Here is a 24,863-nt window from a genome sequence, read left to right as displayed (position 1 = left end):
TATTAATTTTTGTAACTTAGCTGGTCTCAAACAAATTTTTCTTCTCCATCTTAAAAAGTTTGACATTTATTCCGGTGAAATTTTAATTTCTTGAAGAACAGGTCTATACTTCTTTAAGTATTTTCCATTTATCTTAAAGATTCGTCTATCTGGTGCTAATTCTTCGACTTCATAGGCGTTATTGGAAAATACACGCACTATCTTAAAAGGTCCCTCCCAATTTGGGGACCACATTCCCAAAACTCTATCATTCCTGTCCATTGGCAAAATAACTATACAAACTAAGTCATTGTTAAGTGCCAAAATGTATTTATTTTGTATATATGTTTTGTGGCACTTATCAAGACTTTTGTTGATATTGTTGAACAATTCTCTGTTTTGTGTATAAATACGTATACTTTGTGAATAATTGTATTTTCATATACTTTTATACCTTTTGGTAGTTTTTGTGTCTTTTTTGTAGGTATTCTTTGTTATAACAAGAATTGTTCTGATCAATATTCTTAGTTTTGATGATAACATTATATATGAATTTTGTACAAGACAATGTGGTACTCTAATCCTATGCATTTTCCATTTCAGGAAATATATAAAGAGTATGCACAATTCAGCGCAAGAAGCACTGACTCAGAAGGTTCAAGTATGCAACATCAGAACATGCTCTCGCAAGACATCAGAAGATGGTAAAGCAGAATCAGAACATGGTCTATGAAGCATCAGAAGAACTTGAGTTCAGAAGCAGAAGCACTGAAGATCTTATGGTATCACGCTAAAAGCACTTCAAAGTCTGAATACAAGAAGATGCTCTGCACCAAGCTGAATGACTCTGATATTCAAACGTTGTATCTACAAATATCACATCAGAAGCAAGTACAAGATGACAGGCTACGCTAACTGACAAAAGGAACGTTAGAAGCTAATAAAGGCAAAGTCAGTTAAAGCAGGAAAAGCAAGGCTCGAGGTAGTTGACAAAAGAGTGAAACATTAAATGCAAAGCTATACGGATCACACAACGCATTAAATGCTCCCAACGATCATCTTCTCATAACGCCTATAAATAGTGAAGTTCTGATCAGAAGCAAGGTTACAACACTTACGCGAACAACTCTGCACAAACAACCTTAAACGCTGCTGAATCAAAGTCTTACAAACTTCATCTTCATCCTCACTACTCTTGTAATATCTTAGTGAGATTTAAGCTTAGAACTTAAGAGAAATATCACAGTTGTGATTATAGCTTTTTAAGAAGCACTTGTATACTCTTGTAAACATTTATTTTACATTGATTTGTAAAAGGTTTCTAGAGTGATCAAGTTGTGATCAGTAGACTCTAGAAGACTTAGAAGTTTCTAAGTGGTGAATTTCCTGGAGTGATCAAGGTGTGATCAGAATACTCTAGAAGACTTAGAGGGTATCTAAGTGGAAAACCATTGTAATCAAGATTGATTAGTGGATTAAATCCTTAGTTGAGGTAAATCACTCTAAGGGGGTGGACTGGAGTAGTTTCGTTAACAACAAACCAGGATAAAAATCATTGTGCAATTGTTTTTATCTTAAGAGTTTTTAAAGTCACACTTATTCAAACCCCGCCCTTTCTAAGTGTTTTTCTATCCTTCAATTGGCATCAGAGCACCGGTTTTAGGTGCAAGCACTTAACCGTGTTAAAAAAAGATTCAGGGTGAGAAAAACACTAAGTCAATATGGTTGATGATATTCCTCCTCCTACTACATGAAGGATAGAAAAACACTTAGAAAGGGGGGGTTTGAATAAGTGTAGTCTAAAAACTTGAACGATAAAAACAATTTGCACAGTTATTTTTATCCTGGTTCGTTGTTAACTAAACTACTCCAGTCCACCCCCACGGAGTGATTTACCTCACCTGAGGATTTAATCCACTAATCGCAACAGATTACAATGGTTTTCCACTTAGCCCACGACTAAGTCTTCTAGAGTATACTGATCACAACCTGATCACTCCAGGAACAAATGCTAAGACACAAGCTAAGACTTTCTTAGAGTATCCTGACCACCACGTGATCACTCTAATTACAACTGCTTAGACACAAGCTAAGACTTCCTAGAGTATCCTGATCAACACTTGATCACTCTAGTTACTTACAAATTAATATAATCAAATAAGAGTTTTACAATGCTTCTGAAAAGCTATAATCACAACAGTGATATTTCTCTTAAAGTTTAAGCTTAATCTCACTAATATATTACAACAGCAATGTAGTGAGCTTTGATGAAGATGAAATTTCTGAGTTTTGAGTTGAACAGCGTTTCAGCAAGTTTTTCAGAATAAGTTCGTTCAGAATTGGTTACCTTGCTTCTCATCAGAACTTCATATTTATAGGCACTTGAGAAGATGACCGTTGGGAGCATTTAATGCTTTGCGTATTCCGTACAGCATTGCATTTAATGTTTCACTCTTTTGTCAACTACCTCGAGCCTTGTTCACGCTGTGTCTACTGACGTTGCCTTTAATAGCTTCTAACGTTCCTTTTGTCAGTCAGCGTAGCCTGCCATCTTGTACTTGCTTCTGATCTGATGTTTGTGTATACAACGTTTGAATATCATCAGAGTCAAACAGCTTAGTGCATAGCATCTTCTTGTCTTCTGACCTTGAAGTGCTTCTGAGCGTGATACCATGAGAACTTCGGTGCTTCTGCTTCTGATCTCAAGTTCTTCTGATGCTTCCATAGACCCATGTTCTGATTCTGCTTTGACCATCTTCTGATGTCTTGTCAGACCATGTTCTGATGTTGCATGCTGAACCTTCTGAGTCAAAGCTTCTGAGTGCTGATTTGTGCATACTCTTTATATATTTCCTGAAAGGGAATTTGCAGTGTATTAGAGTACCACATTATCTCACACAAAATTCATATCCTTGTTATCATCAAAACTAAGAATATTGATCAGAAAAAATCTTGTTCTAACAATCTCCCCCTTTTTGATGATGACAAAAACATATATAAATGATATGAATTTGCGATCAGAAAGAGCATACGGCTAAAGACAATTACACAGCTAAAGTATAGGCATGTGAATATGTCTCCCCCTGAGATTTATAATCTCCCCCTGAGATAGATAATCTCCCCCAGAAATAAATACTAGAAGAATTTTAATAATAAAAGACTTCCCTGAGTATTTCAGTAGAGACGTTCACAGTGCTTGATCTTCTGAAGATTCACAGCTTCTGATTCCTGCTTCCATCGGACAGCTTCAGAACTTGAATTTCTCTGATCTTCAGAACATTCACAGCTTCTGATTCTTGCTTCCATCAGACAGCTTCAGAACTTGAATTTCTCTGATCTTCAGAACATTCACAGCTTCTGATTCTTGCTTCCATCGGGATAGCTTCAGAGCTTGAATTTCTTCTTACATCACTTCATGCTAGATTGTATCAGAACATTGTTGAATGTACCAGAGCATCATTAGAGCATCTCTACATCTTGAAATGTTACAGAACAAAACTAAACGACAAAAGTCAGAATGAAAGAGTCAGAACATAGAATATGTTTCAGAACACATAATATGTATCAGAGCCATATAAAATGTATCAGAACAAATAGACATAATATTTCAGATCATATTCTATCATCAGAATATCTGAACATTCTTCCTTCTTGCTTCTTATCCTGAAGCTTCATAGCACTCAACTTGCTTCAAGAATCCAAGAACTTGATTCATCTTGTTGCTTCTTATGTTGATCTTGAATCTTCAATTCCTGCAACAACACAACTTAAAGCATAGAACTTTGCAAGTTCTGTTAGTAATGTGGGGCCTTTTTACCCGGTAACTGATAATATTAATCAGATCATTTATCACATTTTCTCCCCCTTTTTATTATAACATCAAAAAGAATATAAAAGATTCAGATGTAGAAAACGACAAAGGAAAGAAACAGAATAATTTTTTATTGATTAAACAAACAGAATTACAAAAGATGTATGCAGAAGAAGCAGATGCAACAAACAAGGAAAACTACAAAGACCAAAGACTAAGACCCTAGCCTAGACAAAATCTGCGCCAGTATGTCATGAATCCTGTTAGTGCTTGCAGTTTGTCTTGCCATGAAGGAGCGAAACTCATCATTGATGGCTTCTTGCTTGTCCAAACGAGAAGGTTCACCAGATGAAGAAGCGCTAGAACTTCTGCCAACAGGGACAACAATCTCAGCAGGGCGATCTTCTGGAAGGTCTTCAGCTTCTGCACCTTCCATCTCAACATCTGAGTCTGACTCAGAAGCAGCCTCAACATATTCTGGTTCGGGCAACTCAGAAGCTCCAACTTCCAACGCCTGAAGAATAGATGCTAGGTTTGTTGGAGGAGTTGGACCAGCAACTTCTGCAGGATAAACCACTTCTGAAAAGACCATGTGAGGAGCGCTTTCAGAAGGGTTCATTCTGAACCAATTGAACAGCCATTGAAAATCTCCAGTCAGCACTGGATACCTTGGTCTCCATACCACGATGTCTCTGCAGGGATTTCCTTCTTCCATCTCATCTGCAAGTATCCTTTCTTCAAGAACTCTTCTGTATCTGATGAGATGGTGATAGCTGCTTTCACCAACTTCCAAGAGACGACCACGAGCACCAGGTGCTTCAGTCATGATCCTTCTCTGGACATCCGTAGCCCTAACCAGAAAATCCTGGCGAAAAGCTTCCCAGAGGTTGCAAGTAGCATACTCATCCAGATGATTAAGGTGAGCAGCACCCAGAATCTCCAACCAGCTATTTACATCTGAGTGTAAAAGCTCTAGATAAGCATGAGTGGTAGGTGTAGGAGGGTTGACAGTGAATCTGGAGTCAGGAAGCATAAAACTGTAGGGGTTAGGTGTTCTTTTGGGAAAAGGGTGTGAGAGCGGTGAGGAGATATCTGAGAGATGGGTTTAGGGGGAAGGAATATCAGATGGTGAAGATGGTGGTTCCAGAGAGGTGAATGAAGAGGAAGAGGTCGTAGAGGTCTGTGAGGAGGGAGGTGATTGAGGGATACCTTCAAGAGGTTGATACACACGTCTAGAGTAGTTTCCAGACATCATAGCTTCAAAGGGATTCACCTTGAGAGGGTCGTAGGTGATCCTTACCCTTTTTGGTTTGTTTTCAGGTTCAACAGTTGCCTTTCTCTTTTGTTTGCGGTCAGTTTCTTGATTTGATGAGGTTGACGAAGGATTCATGGTGACTTTGCAGATAGTGAAAACCGCTAGGGTTTATGCGAAATGCAGATAATGAGAGAGAAAAAGAAACTGAATGCAAGAGAGAGAAATATGAGAGGGAAATGAAACGTTTGAAGAGTATAAAAAGAAAAAAATAAACTGAAATGATGAATGGCATTTAATGTTACGTGACATGAGGAGAGAGACTTATGACAAATGAAGTGATTAGCACAGTTATCTAAGTAGGCGTCCCCTCAACTGCACGCATGCTTGTCCAGAAATAGTGAACACGTGTTTACCATCTGGAAAGCCAGTTACAGCTGTTTTACTTTTAAAGAGATTCTGAGTCAACTTAGACAATGAAACGTTAGTAATAACAGAATCACTACTTCTAATTGATTACAATCAGAACTTCTTATAAAAAAGTCCAATCACATTTCAGAAGATACTCATACATAAGATCTTTTCATCTTATCATTCTGGACATAAATCCATACTGATATTCTTCAGAATGAACTTAAACCTATCTTCAGCAAGGGGTTTTGTAAAGATATCAGCCCATTGAGTGTCTGTATCCACAAAGTTTAAAGATATAAAACCCTTCTGAACATAGTCCCTTATGAAATGATGTTTAATCTCAATATGTTTAGCTTTTGAATGTAAGATAGGATTCTTAGATAAACATATAGCAGGAGTATTATCACAGAAAATAGGAATGTTACTCTCATAAATCTGATAATCTTCTAGCTGACTTCTCATCCAGAGCATTTGTATGCTACAACCAGCAGCAGCAACATATTCTGCTTCTGTTGTTGAGAGGGCAATAGTAGCTTGCTTCTTGTTGTACCATGAGATCAGATGACTTCCAAGAAATTGACAACTTCCAGAAGTGCTCTTCCTTTCAATTCTATCTCCAGCATAGTCAGCATCACAGAATCCTACTAAGTTGTATTCTTTGGATCTTCTGTAAACTAAACCAACATTAGTAGTACCTTTCAGATACCTCAGAATTCTCTTAACCGCAGTTAAATGAGATTCTCACGGATCTGATTGGAATCTAGCACACACACAAACACTGAAGAGAATGTCAGGTCTAGAAGCAGTTAGGTATAGAAGAGATCCAATCATACCTCTATACAACTTCTGATCTACCTTCTTACTTACCTCATCCTTACCTAGGACACATGTTGGATGCATAGGAGTTTTGGCTTCTTTACTTTCAGAAAGATTAAACTTCTTCAGAAGTTCTTTCACATACTTCGTTTGATGAACATAGGTTCCATCAGAAGTTTGGTTGACTTGAATCCCAAGGAAATACTTGAGTTCTCCCATCATGCTCATTTCAAATTCAGCCTTCATAGACTCAGCAAACTCCTTTCAAAGTGTAGCATTAGATGTTCCAAATATGATATCATCAACATATATTTGACATATTAAAATATCCTTTTTAAAGGTTTTACAAAACAGAGTAGTGTCCACTTTTCCTCTAGTAAAACCATTTTCCAGAAGGAAAGAACTTAAACGTTCATACCAAGCTCTAGGAGCTTGCTTCAATCCGTATAATGCTTTCTTTAATTTAAAAACATGATTTGGAGACTTGGAGTCTTCAAAACCAGGAGGTTGATGAACATAAACTTCTTCATCTATATAACCATTTAAGAAGGCACTCTTGACATCCATCTGATAAAGAGTGATGTTATGTTGAGTGGCAAAAGAAATTAATAGACGAATAGATTCGAACCTGGCCACTGGTGCAAAGATTTATGTGTAGTCAATCCCTTCTTGCTGACTATAACCTTGAGCAACCAGTCTGGCTTTGTTTCTTACCACTTCTCCCTTCTCGCTTAGCTTGTTTCTGAATACCCACTTAGTGCCGATGATGTTAAATCCTTTTGGTCTAGGAACCAAGTCCCATACATCATTCCTTGTAAACTGATTGAGTTCTTCTTGCATGGCAATTATCCAGTCTGGATCTTCTAGAGCTTGATCAACAGAAGTTGGCTCGATCAAAGAAACAAGACCTAATTGACAGTCTGCATTGTTCTTAAGGAAGCCCTTGTTCTGATGGGATCATCTTTCTTCCCAAGGATCACATCTTCTAAATGAGCTGAAGCAAGTCTAGGTGATCTTCTGACTGTTGGCTCTTCAGAAATCCTGAGATTCTCTAAAGATGCAGCAACTTGATCTTCTGATCCATTGCTTCTAAGACTATCAGCTTCTGCAGCTTTGCTTCTTGGTTCTACTGCTTCTGATATATCAATATCAAAATCTGCAAAATTCTCAAACTGCTTTGGTTTTTCAAGACCAAGCTTATCATCAAACCTAATATTGATTGATTCTTCTACAATCAATGTTTCAGTATTGTATACTCTGTAGCCTTTAAAGCGTTCAGAATATCCAAGAAGGAAACACTTTTGTGCTTTAGAATCAAACTTACCAAGATGATCTTTAGTATTCAGAATAAAACATACACATCCAAAAGGATGGAAATATGAAATGTTGGGCTTTCTGTTCTTCCACAATTCATAAGGAGTCTTATTTAGAATAGGTCTGATAGAGATTCTATTCTGAATGTAACATGCAGTGTTTATTGCTTCTGCCCAGAAATGCTTAGCCATATTGGTTTCATTGATCATGGTTCTGGCCATTTCTTGTAGAGTCCTATTCTTTCGCTCTACAACTCCATTTTGTTGTGGAGTTCTAGGACAAGAGAAATCATGGGCAATGCCATTTTCTTTGAAGAACTCCTCAAAGAATTTGTTCTCAAATTCACCACCATGATCACTTCTAACCTTTATGATTTTGCACTCTTTCTGAGATTGGATCCGAGTGCAGAATTCAAAGAACACTGAATGAGACTGGGCCAAACAGATCAATGTGCAAGAGTTCTAACGGTCTTGAGGTAGACACAACATTCTTAGACATGAATGCAGGTTTGGAGAACTTGCCCTTCTGACACGCTTCACAAAGAGCATCTGATTTGTATTTCAGATTTGGGAGTCCTCTGACCAGATTTAGTTTGTTAATCTGAGAAATCTTTCTCAAACTAGCATGTCCTAATCTTCTGTGCCAGACCCATTGCTCCTCAGAAACAGACATAAGACATGTCACCTTCTGCTTCTCAAGATCTGAAAGATCAATCTTATAAATGTTGTTCTTTCTCTTGCCTGTAAATAGGATTGAGCCATCCTTCTGACTTACAGCCTTGCAAGACTTTTGATTGAAGATTATATCATAACCATTGTCACTTAATTGACTTATGGACAATAAGTTATGCGTTAATCCTTCTACAAGAAGTACATTAGTTATGGAAGGAGAGTTACCAAGACTTATGGTTCCAGAGCCAATGATTTTGCCCTTCTGATCTCCTCCAAACTTGACTTCTCCACTTGGTTTAAGCACCAGGTCTTGGAATGTAGACCTTCTTCCCGTCATGTGTTGCAAGCACCCAGAGTCCAGGTACCATGACATTTTGCTTTTTGTCCTCTTTGCCGCCAAGGATATCTGCAATAGAAATTATCTTCCCCTTAGGTACCCACAATTTCTTGGGTCCTTTCTTGTTAGTTCTCCTCAAGTTCTGATTGAACTTGGGTTTAGCATAATATTTAACAGGAGGAACAACATGATATTCTTTAGGTTTGTCAGCATGATATTTCTTAGGATGTGTCACATGCTTCTTGGTGTGAACAGTGTTAAAACTCTGTGCATGTGAAGTGAGCCTAATATCATGTGCATGGCCATATTTGAACTGATCATACAATGGCTTGTATGTGATCTTCAGATCATCAATAGGTTCAAATTTATGTGAGGTATCACCCTCATAGCCAAAGCCAAACCTTCTGTTTCCAGAAACACCATATATCATAGAAGCAAGATGACTTCTGCCAATACTTCTAGATAAGAACTTTCTGAAGCTCGAGTCATATTCTTTCAGAATATGATTCATGCTAGGAATGGATTTTTCTGTTTCAGAAGGAGATCCACTATCTTTGGATAGATTTAAAACTTTTTCCTTCAGTTCCAAATTTTCCAATTCCAGCTTCTTAGTTTCAAATTCAAACTGCTTCTTCAGCTTTTTGTATTTGATACTAAGATGAGCCTTGAGTTCCAGAAGTTCTGTTAAACTGGAAACTAACTCTTCTCTAGATAGTTCAGAAAATACCTCTTCAAAATCTGATTCTGATGTAGATTCTGATCCATCATCTTCTGTAGCCATCAGCGCGAAGTTGGCTTGCTCTCCTTCAGAGTCTGATTCTGATTCTGATTCAGAATCATCCCATGTTGCCATAAGACCTTTCTTCTTATGAAACTTCTTCTTGGGATTCTCCTTCTGAAGTTTTGGACACTCGTTCTTGTAATGTCCAGGCTCATTGCACTCATAGCAGACAGCCTTCTTCTTGTCAGATCTTCTGTCACCAGAAGATTCTCCTCGTTCAAATCTCTTTGAACTTCTGAAGCCTCTAAACTTCCTTTGCTTGCTCTTCCAGAGTTGGTTTACCCTTCTGGAGATCATGGACAGTTCATCTTCTTCTATAGATTCTGATTCTTCAGGATCTTCTTCTCTAGCCTGAAAAGCGTTAGTACATTTTTTAACATTTGATTTTAATGCAATAGACTTACCTTTCTTTTGAGGCTCGTTTGCGTCCAGCTCTATTTCATGGCTTCTCAAGGCACTGATAAGCTCTTCCAACAAAACTTCATTCAGATTCCTGGCAATCATGAATGCAGTCACCATTGGACCCCATCTTCTGGGTAAGCTTCTGATAATCTTCTTTACATTATCAGCTTTGGTGTAGCCTTTATCCAGAACTCTTAATCCAGCAGTTAGCGTTTGAAATCTTGAGAACATCTTCTCAATGTTTTCATCATCCTCCATCTTGAAGGCTTCATATCTCTGGATTAGAGCAAGAGCTTTAGTCTCCTTGACTTGAGCATTTCCCTCATGGGTCATTTTCAATGACTCATATATATCATAGGCCTTTTCCATGTTAGATATCTTCTCATACTCAGCATGAGAGATAGCATTCAGCAAAACAGTTCTACATTTATGATGATTCTTGAAAAGCTTCTTCTGATCATCATTCATTTCTTGCCTTGTAAGCCTTACGCCACTAGCTTTCACTGGATGTTTGTAACCATCCATCAGAAGATCCCATAGTTCACCATCTAGACCAAGAAAGTAACTCTCCAGTTTATCTTTCCAGTATTCAAAGTTTTCACCATCAAATACTGGTGGTCTAGTATAACCATTGTTACCATTGTATTGCTCAGCAGAGCCAGATGTAGATGCAGGTGGATCTGTTGGAATTTCACCAGCCATCTTTTACTGAAGCGTTTTTCTCTTCCTGAATCTTTTCTAAACACGGTTAAGTGCTTGCACCTTAGAACCGGCGCTCTGATGCCAATTGAAGGATAGAAAAACACTTAGAAAGGGGGGGTTTGAATAAGTGTAGTCTAAAAACTTGAACGATAAAAACAATTTGCACATTTATTTTTATCCTGGTTTGTTGTTAACTAAACTACTCCAGTCCACGCCCATGGAGTGATTTACCTCACCTGAGGATTTAATCCACTAATCGCAACAGATTACAATGGTTTTCCACTTAGCCTACGACTAAGTCTTCTAGAGTATACTGATCACAACCTGATCACTCCAGGAACAAATGCTTAGACACAAGCTAAGACTTTCTTAGAGTATCCTGACCACCACGTGATCACTCTAATTACAACTTCTTAGACACAAGCTAAGACTTCCTAGAGTATCCTGATCAACACTTGATCACTCTAGTTACTTACAAATTAATGTAATCAAATAAGAGTTTTACAATGCTTCTGAAAAGCTATAATCACAACAGTGATATTTCTCTTAAAGTTTAAGCTTAATCTCACTAATATATTACAACAGCAATGTAGTGAGCTTTGATGAAGATGAAGTTTCTGAGTTTTGAGTTGAACAGCGTTTCAGCAAGTTTTTCAGAATAAGTTCGTTCAGAATTGGTTACCTTGCTTCTCATCAGAACTTCATATTTATAGGCACTTGAGAAGATGACCGTTCGGAGCATTTAATGCTTTGCGTATTCCGTACAACATTGCATTTAATGTTTCACTCTTTTGTCAACTACCTCGAGCCTTGTTCACGCTGTGTCTACTGACGTTGCCTTTAATAGCTTCTAACGTTCCTTTTGTCAGTCAGCGTAGCATGCCATCTTGTACTTGCTTCTGATCTGATGTTTGTGTATACAACGTTTGAATATCATCAGAGTCAAATAGCTTGGTGCATAGCATCTTCTTGTCTTCTGACCTTGAAGTGCTTCTGAGCGTGATACCATGAGAACTTCAGTGCTTCTGCTTCTGATCTCAAGTTCTTCTGATGCTTCCATAGACCCATGTTCTGATTCTGCTTTGACCATCTTCTGATGTCTTGCCAAACCATGTTCTGATGTTGCATGCTGAACCTTCTGAGTCAAAGCTTCTGAGCGCTGATTTGTGCATACTCTTTATATATTTCCTGAAAGGGAATTTGCAGTGTATTAGAGTACCACATTATCTCACACAAAATTCATATCCTTGTTATCATCAAAACTAAGAATATTGATCAGAACAAATCTTGTTCTAACACTACATCTACTACAAATGATCAACACAACAATGGAAATGGATATTCTAGACCACCAGTATTTGATGGTGAAAACTTTGAATACTTGAAAGATAGATTGGAAAGTTACTTTCTTGGTCTAGATGGTGATTTACGGGACTTGCTTGTGGATGGTTACAAACATCCAGTAAATGCTAGTGGAGCAAAGATGTCAAGACAAGAAATGAGTGATGATCAAAAGAAACAATTTAAAAATCATCATAAGTCTAGGACTATTCTGCTGAATGCTATTTCTCATTCTGAATATGAGAAGATATCAAACAGGGAAACTGCCCATGACATCTTTGGATCATTAAAGATGACTCACGAAGGAAAAGCCTAAGTCAAGGAGACTAAAGCTCTTGCATTAATCCAGAAGTATGAAGCCTTCAAGATGGAGGATGATGAAAACATTGAAACAATGTTCTCAAGATTTCAAACTCTAACTGCTGGATAAAGAGTGCTTGACAAGGGATATACAAAGGCTGATCATTTCAAGAAGATCATCAGAAGCTTGCCCAGAAGATGGGGCCCAATGGTGACTGCATTCAAGATAGCAAAGAATCTGAATGAAGTCTCTTTGGAAGAGCTGATCAACGCCTTGAGGAGTCATGAAATAGAGCTGGATGCTAATGAACCTCAGAAGAAAGGTAAGTCTATTACATTAAAATCTTTAAATAAAAAATGCACTAACGCTTTTCAGGCTGAAGAAGAAGATTCTGAAGAATCAGAATGAGAATCGGAAGAAGGTGAATTGTCCATGATCTCCAGAAGGGTAAACCAACTCTGGAAAAGTAAGCAAAGGAAGTTCAAGAACTTCAGAAGTTCCAAAAAACCTGAAAGAGGAGAATCTTCCAGTTTAGCTGAAGAGGTATTTTATGATCTATCTAGAGATGAGCTAGCTTCCAGTTTAGCTGAAATTCTTGAAATCAAGGCTAAGCTTAGTATCAAATACAAAAAGCTAAGAAAGCTCTTTGTATCTGAAACTAAGAAGCTTGAATTAGAAAATTCTGAACTCAAAGAAAAAGTTTTAAAACTATCCAAAGATGTTGAGTCATCTTCTGGTTTAGAAAAATATATTCCAAGCTTGAACAATAATCTTAAAGAATATAACTTGAGTTTCAGGAAATTCTTATCTAGAGGTATTGGTAGAAGTCAATTTGCCTCTATGATATATGTGGTAAGTGGAAACAAGAGAGTTGGCATAGGCTATGAGGGTGATACCCCATACAAACTTGAACCTGTAGATGATATGAAAATCACATACAAGCCATTGTATGATCAGTTCAAGTATGGCCACTCCCATGATATTAGGCTCACCTCACATGCTAAAAGCTTTCACGTTACACACACCAAGAAGCATGTGACACAAAATAGAAAATATCATGTTGCTCAACCTAAGGAATATCATGTTGTACCTCCTGTTGTTTACCATGCTAAACCCAAGTTCAATCAGAACTTAAGGAGAACTAACAAGAAAGGACCCAAGAAAATGTGGGTACCTAAGGAGAAGATAATTTCTGTTGCAGATATCCTTGGCAGCAAAGAAGACAAAGCAAAACATGTCATGGTACCTGGACTCTGGGTGCTCGCGGCACATGACGGGAAGAAGGTCTATGTTCCAAGACCTGGTGCTTAAATCTGCTGGAGAAGTTAAGTTTGGAGGGAATCGGAAGAGAAAAATCATTGGCTCAGGAACCATAAGTACTGGTAACTCTCCTTCTATAACTAATGTTCTTCTGGTAGATGGATTAGCTCATAACTTATTGTCCATAAGTCAATTAAGTGACAATGGTTATGACATAATCTTTGATCAAAAGTCTTGTAAGGCTGTAAGTCAAAAGGATGGCTCAATCCTATTTACAGGCAAGAGAAAGAACAAAATTTACAAGATTGATCTTCAGGATCTTAAGAATCAGAAGGTAACTTATCTTATGTCTGTTAGCGAAGAGCAATGGGTCTGGCACAGAAGATTAGGCCATGCTAGTTTGAGAAAGATTTCTCAGATTAACAAACCAAATCTGGTCAGAGGACTCCCTAATCTGAAATATAAATCAGATGCTCTTTGCGAAGCATGTTAGAAAGGGAAGTTTTCTAAACCTGCATTCAAGTCTAAGAATGTTGTCTCTTCCTCTAGGCCGCTAGAACTTCTGCACATTGATTTGTTTGGCCCAGTCAAAACAACATCTGTCAGAGGGAAGAAATATGTATTAGTCATCGTAGATGATTATAGTCGATGGACATGGGTAAAGTTCTTGAAACACAAGGATGAGTCTCATTCAGTGTTCTTTGAATTCTGCACTCAGTTCCAATCTGAGAAAGAGTGTAAAATCATAAAGGTCAGAAGTGATCATGGTGGCGAATTTGAGAACAGATTCTTTGAGGTTTACTTCAAAGAAAATGGTATTGCCCATGATTTCTCTTGCCCTAGAACTCCACAGCAAAATGGATTTGTAGAGCGAAAGAATATGACTCTCAAGAAATGGCCAGAACCATGATCAACGAGACCAATATGGCTAAGCATTTCTGGGCAGAAGCAATAAATACTGCATGTTATATTCAGAATAGAATCTCCATAAGACCTACTCTTAATAAGACTCCTTATGAATTGTGGAAGAACATAAAGCCCAACATTTCATATTTTCATCCTTTTGGATGTGTTTGTTTTATTCTGAATACTAAAGATCATCTGAGTAAGTTTGATTCTAAGGCACAAAAGTGTTTCCTTCTTGGATATTCTGAACGCTCTAAAGGCTACAGAGTATACAATACTGAAACATTGATTGTTGAAGAATCAATCAATATCAGATTTGATGATAAGCTTGGTCTTGAAAAGCCAAAGCAGTCTGAGAATTTTGCAGATATAGATATCTCAATTTCAGAAGCTGAAGAACCCAGAAGCAAAGTATCAGAAGATCAAGTTGCTGCTTCTTTAGAGAATCTAAGAATTTCTGAAGAGCCAACTATCAGAAGATCTTATAGACTCAACTCTGCTCACTCAGAAGATGTTATTCTTGGAAAGAGAGAAGATCCTATAAGAACAAGAGCATTTCTTAAGAACAATGCAGAATGTCAATTAGGTCTTGTTTCTCTGATCGAGCCAACTTCTGTTGATCAAGCTCTAGAAGATGCAGACTGGATAATTGCCATGCAAGAAGAATTAAATCAGTTTACAAGGAATGATGTTTGGGATCTGGTTCCGAGACCAAAAGGATTTAACATCATTGGTACGAAGTGGGTCTTCAGAAACAAGCTAAGCGAAAAAAGGAGAAGTTGTAAGAAACAAAGCCAAACTGGTTGCTCAGGGCTATAGTCAGCAAGAAGGGATTGACTATACAGAAACCTTTGCACCAGTGGCCAGGTTAGAATCTATTCGCTTATTAATTTCTTTTGCCACTCAACATAACATCACTCTATATTAGATGGATGTTAAGAGTGCCTTCTTAAATGATTATATAGATGAGGAAGTCTATGTCCACCAACCTCCTGGTTTTGAAGACTCCAAGTCTCCAGAACATGTTTTTAAATTAAAGAAATCATTATACGGATTGAAGCAAGCTCCTAGAGCTTGGTATGAAAGATTAAGTTCTTTCCTTTTGGATAATGGTTTCACTAGAGGAAAAGTGGATACTACTCTCTTTTGTAAAACCTTTAAAAAGGATCTTTTAATTTTCCAAATGTATGTTGATGATATTATCTTTGGAACGTCTAATGCTACACTTGGAAAGGAGTTTGCTAAGTCTATGCAGGCTGAATTTGAAATGAGCATGATGGGAGAACTCAAGTATTTTCTTGGGATTCAAATCAATAAAACTTCTGATGGAACATACGTTCATCAGACCAAGTACGTGAAAGAACTTCTGAAGAAGTTTAATCTTTCTGAAAGAAAAAAAGCAAAAACTCCTATGCATCCAACATGTGTCCTAGGTAAGGATGAGGTAAGTAAGAAGGTAGATCAGAAGCTCTACAGAGGTATGATTGGATCTCTCTTATATATTTCTGCTTCTAGACTTGACATTTTATTCAGTGTTTGTCTGTGTGCAAGATTCCAATCAGATCCTAGAGAATCTCACTTAATAGCTGTTAAGAGAATTCTGAGGTATCTGAAAGGTACTACTAATGTTGGTTTAGTCTACAAAAGATCTGAAGAATACAACTTAGTAGGCTTTTGTGATGCTGATTACGCTTGAGATAGAATTAAAAGAAAGAGTACTTCTAGAAGTTGTCAATTTCTTAGAAGTCACCTGATCTCTGGTACAACAAGAAGCAAGCTACCACTGCCCTTTCTACAACAGAAGCAGAATATGTTGCTGCTGCTGGGTGTAGTACACAGATGCTCTGGATGAAGAGTTAGCTAGAAGATTATCAAATATATGAGAGTAACATTCCTATCTTCTGTGATAATACTTCTGCTATCTGTTTATCTTAGAATCCTATCTTACATTCGAAAGCTAAATATATTGAGATTAAACATCATTTCATTAGGGACTATGTTCAGAAGGGTGTTCTTTCTTTAAACTTTATGGATACAGACCATCAATGGGCTGATATCTTTACAAAACCCCTTGCTGAAGATAGGCTTAAGTTCATTCTGAAGAATATCAGTATGGATTTATGCCCAGAATGAGAAGATGAGAAGTTCTAACGTATGGATTAGTTCTTAAATGATTCTGTCTTATCTTCTTATAAGAAGTTCTGATGTTGATCAATTAGAAGTTCTAATTCTGTTATTTCTAACGTTTCATTATCTAAGTTGATTCAGAATCTAATTCAAAGCAAGCACAACTGTCACCAGCTATTCCAGAAGTTAAACACGTGTTCACTCTATTTGGACAAGCGTGCGTGCAGCTGATGAGATGCCGCCCTAGGTAACTATGAAAATCATTTCAAATTTCACGTTATCCCACCTAACGTCATTCATCATTAAATGCATTAGATTTTCTTGATTCTGTAACTGTTCATTCTCATAATTTCATTGCATTCTTTTTCAAATCCGTATCTATATAAACACACCTCATCATATCATTCTCTCTTTTACGCATTCATTTTCTCTCTCCATGTATGCATTTCTGCAATATGTTCGCTATTTTCTCTAACCCTCCAGAACCCTATATTGATATCTGCTTTGACCTGTTCAAGCTTAAATTCAGAACAAGGATGGGAACTTTGAGAGCTGATCATGACTCCAAGTTGGATCATGTTGCTATTCGAAGCTTATGGAAAATCTTTAAGAAGGACTTTCAGTTTGATGCTCTGAACATCCAGAAGAGATGCTTGGCTGAGGCATCTGGTTCTCCTAGTTGTTTCTTAGGAGTTGATGATGGTAGGTACTATCATCCAATCAGAAATAGGAAATCTCTTGAAGAGAAAGAATCTGTCGATGAACTTGAGGAAGTGCAGCCTCTTGCTATGGTTGTATGGAAGCCTCAGTTTCATGTTCTGACTGGAGACTTTCAGTCATTATTCAACTGGTTAAGGGAAAATCCCTCTGCTAAGGCACCAAATATGGTATATCCAGAAGTTGAATATCCTTCAGAACCTGCTGCTCCTACACCTCCAAGGAATCTGGCTGAGATCCTTCAGGCTCTTGCAAATTTTGATTTTGATATCCCTGCTCCAGAATATGCTGAAGATGCTTCTATGTCAGAAGCTGATGCTGAGAATCACGTTGCTGAGAATCATCCTGCTGAGAAACATCCTGTTCAGGAAAATCAAGATGATGTTCTCATGATTGATGCTGCTATTGAGCATGCTACTCCTTTGAACGATTGTTGTGATGCATCTTCTACGGAACCTTCTGTTCTGGTAAACACCATGAAGGCTCTTCAAAAGAATCAAGTTGATCTAGCTTCTCGTTTGGACAAGCATGAGGATACTCACAATGAGTTTCGCTCATTCATGAAGACGCAGACTGAAAGCACTTCTGAGATTCAAAACCTTTTGGCCAAAATAGTTTCTAAGCTAGGCTAGTCGTATTGTGTCTTGGTCTTAGTTGTTTTCTTGTTTCTTGCATCTGTTTCTTGCATCTGTTTCTTGCATCTGCTTCTATCCTTTTGTATCTTCTGATATTTTATTGAATCAATGAAATATTATCTTCTTCACTCGTATTGTTTTTCATCTGAATCTTTTAAATGCTTTTTGATGTTATCACAAAAAGGGGGAGAAACATGATAATTGATTTGGTTTACTGTATCAGTTGCTGGGATTAAGTCTCAACATTTCTAACATTATTTGCAAGTTCTATGTCTTTGAGATTTTTTGCAGGATTGAAGACAATCTGAAAAAGCTCAACATGAGAAGCAAATACATGGGGAAATGCAATTCTATAAAGAAGCATGTTCTTGGAATTTAAAGCAAGCTTAGTGTTGTGAAGCTTCAAGATCAGAAGCAAGAAGGAAGAATGTTCTGATATTCTCGTGGAAGAATATGCTCTAATACATTCTTATCTCTCATATGTTTTGATACATATTCTTTTTAAGAACGTATCAAAGTTTGCTCTGATACATGTTCTTTCTAAAAAGAATGTTCTGATTCATTCATGCTCTGACTTTTGTTGTCTAGTTTGTTCTGAAACATTTCAGGATGTAAAGATGCTCTGATGATGCTCTAATATATTCAAGAATGTTCTGATACAATCAAGCATGATATGATTCAAGAAGAAATTCAAAGCTCTGAAGCTGTCCTATGGAAGCAAGAAGTAGAAGCTCTAAATGTTCTGAAGTTCTAGGCAAAATGTGAACGTCTCGACTGAAATGGAAAATACTCAAGGAAGTCTTTTATTTATAAATTCTTTTAGTATTTATTTCAGGGGGAGACATATTCACACACTATGTTTATATGCTTATGCTATAACTGTGTAATTGTCTTTAGTCATCTGATATTCTGATTGCAAATTCATATCAATTATATATGTTTTTGTCATCATCAAAAAGGGGGAGATTGTTAGAACAAGAATTGTTCTGATCAATATTCTTAGTTTTGATGATAACATTATATATGAATTTTGTATAAGACAATGTGGTACTCTAATCCTATGTATTTTCCATTTTAGGAAATATATAAAGAGTATGCACAATTCAGCGCAAGAAGCACTGACTCAGAAGGTTCAGCATGCAACATCAGAACATGCTCTGGCAAGACATCAGAAGATGGTCAAGAAGAATCAGAACATGGTCTATTGAAGCATCAGAAGAACTTGAGATCAGAAGCAGAAGCACTGAAGTTCTCATGGTATAACGCTAGAAGCACTACAAGGTCAGAAGATAAGAAGATGCTCTGCACCAAGCTGTTATGACTCTGATATATTCAAACGTTGTATCTACAAATATCAGATCAGAAGCAAGTACAAGATGGCAGGCTACGCTGACTGACAAAAGGATCGTTAGAAGCTATTAAAGGCAAAGTCAGTTAAAGTAGGAAAAGCAAGGCTCGAGGTAGTTGACAAAAGAGTGAAACATTAAATGCAATGCTGTACGGATCACGCAACGCATTAAATGCTCCCAACGGTCATCTTCTCAAACGCCTTTAAATAGTGAAGTTCTGATCAGAAGCAAGGTTACAACACTTACGCGAACAACTCTGCACAAACAACCTTAAATGCTGCTGATTCAAAGTCTTACAAACTTCATCTTCAACCTCACTACTCTTGTAATATCTTAGTGAGATTTAAGCTTAGAACTTAAGAGATATATCACAGTTATGATTATAGCTTTTTAAGAAGCACTTGTATACTCTTGTAAACATTTATTTTACATTGATTTGTAAAAGGTTCCTAGAGTGATCAAGTTGGGATCAGTAGACTCTAGAAGACTTAGAAGTTTCTATGTGGTGAATTTCCTAGAGTGATCAAGGTGTGATCAGAATACTCTAGAAGACTTAGAGGGTATCTAAGTGGAAAACCATTGTAATCAAGATTGATTAGTGGATTAAATCCTCAGTTGAGGTAAATCACACTAAGTGGGTGGACTGGAGTAGTTTCGTTAACAACAAACCAGGATAAAAATCATTGTGCAATTGTTTTTATCCTAAGAGTTTTTAAAGTCACACTTAATCAAACCCCCTCTTTCTAAGTGTTTTTCTATCCTTCATTCTTGAGGCTTTGGATGCATGTGCAAATAAGGATGGATCATGTAAGATTTTGAAGTACTTGAAGAATTTAACTTGAGAAAATATTTAAGAAAGCTTGGAAAGCAAAGGAGTGAAGATTCACTCAGTTCGCGCCGTGAACTGAGTGTTATCAGCAACTTGTTTTTTGTGAGAATTCTGATGCGGGGAATTTCTTTCAGTTTGTGCAAGCGAACAAAGTTCGAGCCACGAACTGAGCTGCGTCAGCAAATTCTGTTTTACTGTTTGGGCCACTAATTTTGTTTTGGAGCCCAATTTTTAGGTGACGTTTAGAAGACTCTTTTGAGTAGTTTTGTAGATATCATTAAGATAAGATAAGTATTGTATGGTTAAGAAAGCACCGCATATCAAATAGTGTATAAATAAGGGTCAATATTTTTTTTAGGTATGGTTTTGGGGTATTTGTTCCCAACTCCATCAATCTTCATTTTTCTGGAGGATTAGCTTAGATAACAACTATGGGTCTTGCATTCGGTGATTCGAAGGTGGATTGCTCATCAACCGGCACTAATAAACCGGAAGATTTGTGCTGTTATCTCTCTTTCTCTCTATGTATTTCCCTTAGTTGGGTTTTGTATATATATTTACCTTGAATTTTTCGCCCAAATCTTTGCTTTACAAATCTTTGTTGATTGTTGTCTTAGATTTTTGCTCTGTGCTAGGGATTTGGGTTGTTATAGAGATAAACTTCTTGAATCCTTATCTAGGATGATTATCTGTTAGTATCTGGATTTCAGACATGGATTTAGAGTTAACAATATTTATGGGTGTCGAAGCTTAATGCTTCCGTGTTGGTTGTGTTGGTTGAGAGATTGTCGATACGATTAATATGGATGTTTATTGTGTTGTTGAGGTGTGTTGAGAGATCGTCGCCGAGATGATATAGTAGTTCTCTCTACTTTGGGTTAGAAATGACTTAGGGTGTGAGCAATGTCGGATGACATTGACGAGTACTGTAGGTTGAGTGTAACTGGTCGATAAGTTTAAGTTTGTGAGAAGTAGATTATATACCAAGCTTGATAAGTCTTTTCTTCCTGAAAAATGAATTCTTTTTATGTTCATAATTATATTTTCCTTATTTACTAAAAACCCATTTAACCCAAACTCAAGAACTAAGACTCCGTCGAACGGCAGTTCAATAGCACTAATCTCTATGGACACGATAAATTCCCGGATAAATATTTCCAAAACATTTGTTTCTTGCCGCTTTACCGCTTCAACAAAATGGCGCTGTTGCCGGGGATTGGTGTTTCTATTGAATTTGAATTGCGATAGTTTCTTTGTTTTTGAGTTTTGTGAATATCGTATATTTTGTGCATATCCTCATACTTGTATATTTTCGTATATTGATACATGTTTATATTTTTATACTTATACATGTTTGTGTATTTGATTTTGTTCCTCTTTACTTTTGTTATTTAGCAAGGTGAAGTTGGCTAAACAAATTGAAAATTGTCGGGGATTTGTGTTTCTATTGAATTCACATTGCGATAGTTTCTTTGTTTTTGAGTTTTGTGAATATTGTATATTTGTGAATTCCTTAATACTTGTATACTTTTGTATAGTGAATTGTGTAGATACATGTTTTAATAGTATACAATAGTTTTGTTTTTCTAATTCTTTTGTGGTTGTTTGTACTCAAATTTTGTTTGGTAATTCGAAGATTTTTGAGGTGATTTTCCGAAGCTTGAGTGTTTCAACTTGCAAATGTATGGTAGGATATTGTTTTTGAAGTCGTATCATTCAAGGTACTCATTTATCGCTTTCTATAGCATATCATGTGTCGAAAACTTTTCATTTGTACAATTACCATGCCATTCATTCCTTTACATTACTTGCTTGTTGATTGAATCACTTTAGTTCGCAAACCATAAATGTGAGGAAGCTTTCCATTGTTCACATATGCTGGAGGCCATAATCTTTGTTTTAAATAGATTTTATTATGCTTAATCTTTTGTTTATGTTGATTTTATGAAAGCATGAAAATGATCAAGGCATTTTGTTTTATTTTGAGCACAACCACCATAACCAAATAGTCAATTCACCTTGCGAGTGTGTGACCATTAGTAACCCCTTTTGACCCTTTTTGTCAACATCCATACTTTTTTTGCTTAATGCTTGTCTATGAGCGTTTGGTTCTCAATTGTGTATGGATGTTTGATTCTTTGTTTTCTTGAACCCTCGCCTATGACTTATAGTTTGAATTTTTACCTTGCCTTAGAAAGTAGGGAGTATTCTTATTATGATGATTGTTTTATTCAAGTTGGGGAGAGGATGTTTGCCCATTTATATTGTGGTTGGTATGAGGTTGTGGAAAGAAAATAAAAAGAAAGAAAAAAATGTGAAAAAGAAAGAAAAGAAAAAGAAAGAAAAAAAAGAGAAAAAGTTTTGAAAAACAAAAACAAAAAGAGTACATAATAATTATGCTAATAAGTAGGATGTTATGGTTCGACAACTTATGATGCATAAGAAGTTTGATCGAGATTTTGATGCGTGAAACTTTGTGGAAATAACTACTCCCTTAGGTTTAGGCAAGTTTTTATTTCGATTAGCCTTAGGACTTATCCCTTTTTTGTTAACTAAGCCACATTACAACCTTGAAAAAGCCCTTGTGATTCTTGCTTTTGTATCTTTAATGTGATTTTTGGATGAATGAATAATTTAATCTTTTGTTTGTAATATTTTTGGATGAGTGTTAAAAGTCCTTCACCTTTGTGTGTTCTTCATCCATTGATGAATTTTGCTAGGTGTGATTCATGAGATAGCATGTATTGTTTTAGAATGTTTTACATGATTTTTGTACTTAGGATTCGTTTCATTTACATGTTTTCGTTGTAGTATAGTGGTAAGTATTTACTTTGTTTATGCGTTTTTGTATTGAGCCATACATTTTTTTTTTGTTTTTGAAACTTGTTGATTCACGATTCTTTGGTCTACTACTTTTGATTCTTTGATTTATTTGGCCTTGTTTGAGGACAAACAGGTTTAAGTTGGGGAGAGCATCAAAAGTTTTATCCTTTACCTTTTTGTTGTAGGCTAAAGCAACTCTCTCCTTCTTCCTTTGCAATGAATCCAAGGCTCCCATTATTTCTTCATCCAAATCTACTAATTCATCTGACATCATGTTCCAATAATCTTCTGATGGTATTTCATGTTGGCTTTGAATTCTGACTACATGAACTTGAATTTCTACTGGCAGCACTGCATCATGGCCATAAGTCATTCGAAATAGGGTTGTTCCAGTTGCTTCTTTTGGTGACGTTCGACATGCCCACAAAGCTTGATCTAACGTCTTATGCCAAATTTTTGGCTTCTTATGTAACTCGCTTGAAGGCATATGTGTACACCCTCATGCAATTGGCTTTCATGGCAACCTTTGGAAAATTCAATGCAATCTTTCAACACTGAAGGCCAATAAACCCCTGAACGCATTAAAAACTATCTCATTTTCTGCCCCGCTTGATGTGCACCACATGCCCTGCTATGTACATTCGACACAGACATAAATGCTTCACTCTCTCCCAGGCATTTAAGCAAAACTCCTTCAATTGTCTTTTTGAACAACTCATTTCCATTAAGACATAGCTAAGAGCCTTGTATTTGAGCTTGCTATCTGTCGACCCCCGTAGGAGTACGTAGATAGTCGACTATTGGCTTTCGCCAATCATTCCCTCCTATATCATCAATAGTCATGATTTCGAAGTTTTCATTATCCACACCTACCAACTTTATGATCGACAAGTATGAAGAAGATAACAACGTTGCACATACCTTCTCTTTCACCTGAATCTCTTCTTCATTTTTATCCTTCAAAGCCTTGTACCATGAGGCCTCTTGCGCCAAATCATTAGCTTCCTAATTCTCCTTTCGTGGTATGTGTCGAATACTCACTTGTTCGAAACTCTTTAGCAATCTAATAGTAATCACAAAGTATATAATTAAATTTTCTTTAACACACTTGTACTCTCTCGACACTTGTTTGATCACCAATTTTGAGTCTCCCATAATTTTGACATTCCTTGCCCCCAATTCCAGCAGAAGTTCAAGTCCTATGATCAACGATTCGTATTCAGCTTCATTGTTTGTGCATACTCCCTCAATCCTATACTTGAACTCTGCTGGAGAATTTACAACTCCTCCAATTCCAGAACCATTTTTTTGACTAGAGCCTTCGAAGTATAACTTCCATGGCACTATATTTACATAGTTTTGAGCCATTTCGACCATTGAATGGTCCACAAGGAAATCAGCCACTACTTGCCCTTTTAATGCTTTTAAAGGCACATAAGTCAATGAGTATTCAGTCAATGCTAAAGCCCATTTACCAATTTGACTATGAAAAATTGGTTTGGATAACATGTGTTTAATAATATCAAAATGAGAAGACACGTAAACATCAACTGGCTTGATATATTGCTTTAGTTTGATACAAGAAAAATATCGGCATAGACATAGTTTTTCTACATCACTATACCTAGTTTCTGGACCAGTAAGCATTCGGCTAAGATAATATACAGGTCTTTCGAAACTATTTTCAACAGTATGGCCATCAAAATTGTCGCCGAAGGGATTGTCGTCGAGACTGTCATTGTGGGAAAGGTCGGTGTACCCTATTTAGTTAGTATAGCATCGATTGTGGTCACAAAAACTGTGCTTCCTCCTATAAGAAGAGGAGTTTATTCTGCATTGTTGCTGGGAGGGCTAACCATCTTCCTATTGTACATCTTCTTCAGTATTGTTCGTTGGCGTTGGTTAATTTTCCACTCCTCAATCTCATACAACAATGTTAAACAATATGATAGTAACATAAAAGTGATTAAAATAAATTCAAAAAAATAGAAAAGTGATTGCAATGTTCCAGTTAAGAAAACAAATGGAAAAATAGAAAAGTGATTAAAATAAAATCAAAAAAATATAAAAACCTGATTATATATCAAATAAAATAA

At 36.7% G+C, this 24,863-nt stretch overlaps 1 protein-coding gene across 1 annotated transcript; it reads right to left on the bottom strand.

Annotated features, from left to right (window-relative positions):
• Nucleotides 1–66: 66 nt before the first annotated feature.
• LOC131594605 (uncharacterized) lies at nucleotides 67–23,254 on the bottom strand. Its single transcript, XM_058866784.1, has 2 exons — nucleotides 22,899–23,254; nucleotides 67–253 (listed from the first exon to the last, which is right to left on the bottom strand). Exons 1-2 carry the CDS (start codon nucleotides 23,252–23,254, stop codon nucleotides 67–69), a joined length of 543 nt encoding a protein of 180 aa, XP_058722767.1.
• Between the last annotated feature and the right edge of the window lie 1,609 nt (nucleotides 23,255–24,863).

The sequence above is a fragment of the Vicia villosa genome, linkage group LG1 (genome assembly GCF_029867415.1).
Source record: "Vicia villosa cultivar HV-30 ecotype Madison, WI linkage group LG1, Vvil1.0, whole genome shotgun sequence".
NCBI classification, from domain to species: domain Eukaryota; kingdom Viridiplantae; phylum Streptophyta; class Magnoliopsida; order Fabales; family Fabaceae; genus Vicia; species Vicia villosa.
Note: the sequence above shows the minus strand (reverse complement) of the source record. Positions and strands in the feature narration are given on the sequence as shown.

What these genes read in the sequence shown, in the direction of transcription:
- LOC131594605 (XM_058866784.1), bottom strand. Translation starts at nt 23,254, where the DNA reads ATGCCTTCAAGCGAGTTACATAAGAAGCCAAAAATTTGGCATAAGACG. An exon ending in GCTCTCCCCAACTTAAACCT is followed by an intron (nt 254 to 22,898) that starts GTTTGTCCTCAA and finishes GCCAATGGACAG; the next exon opens with GAATGATAGAGTTTTGGGAA.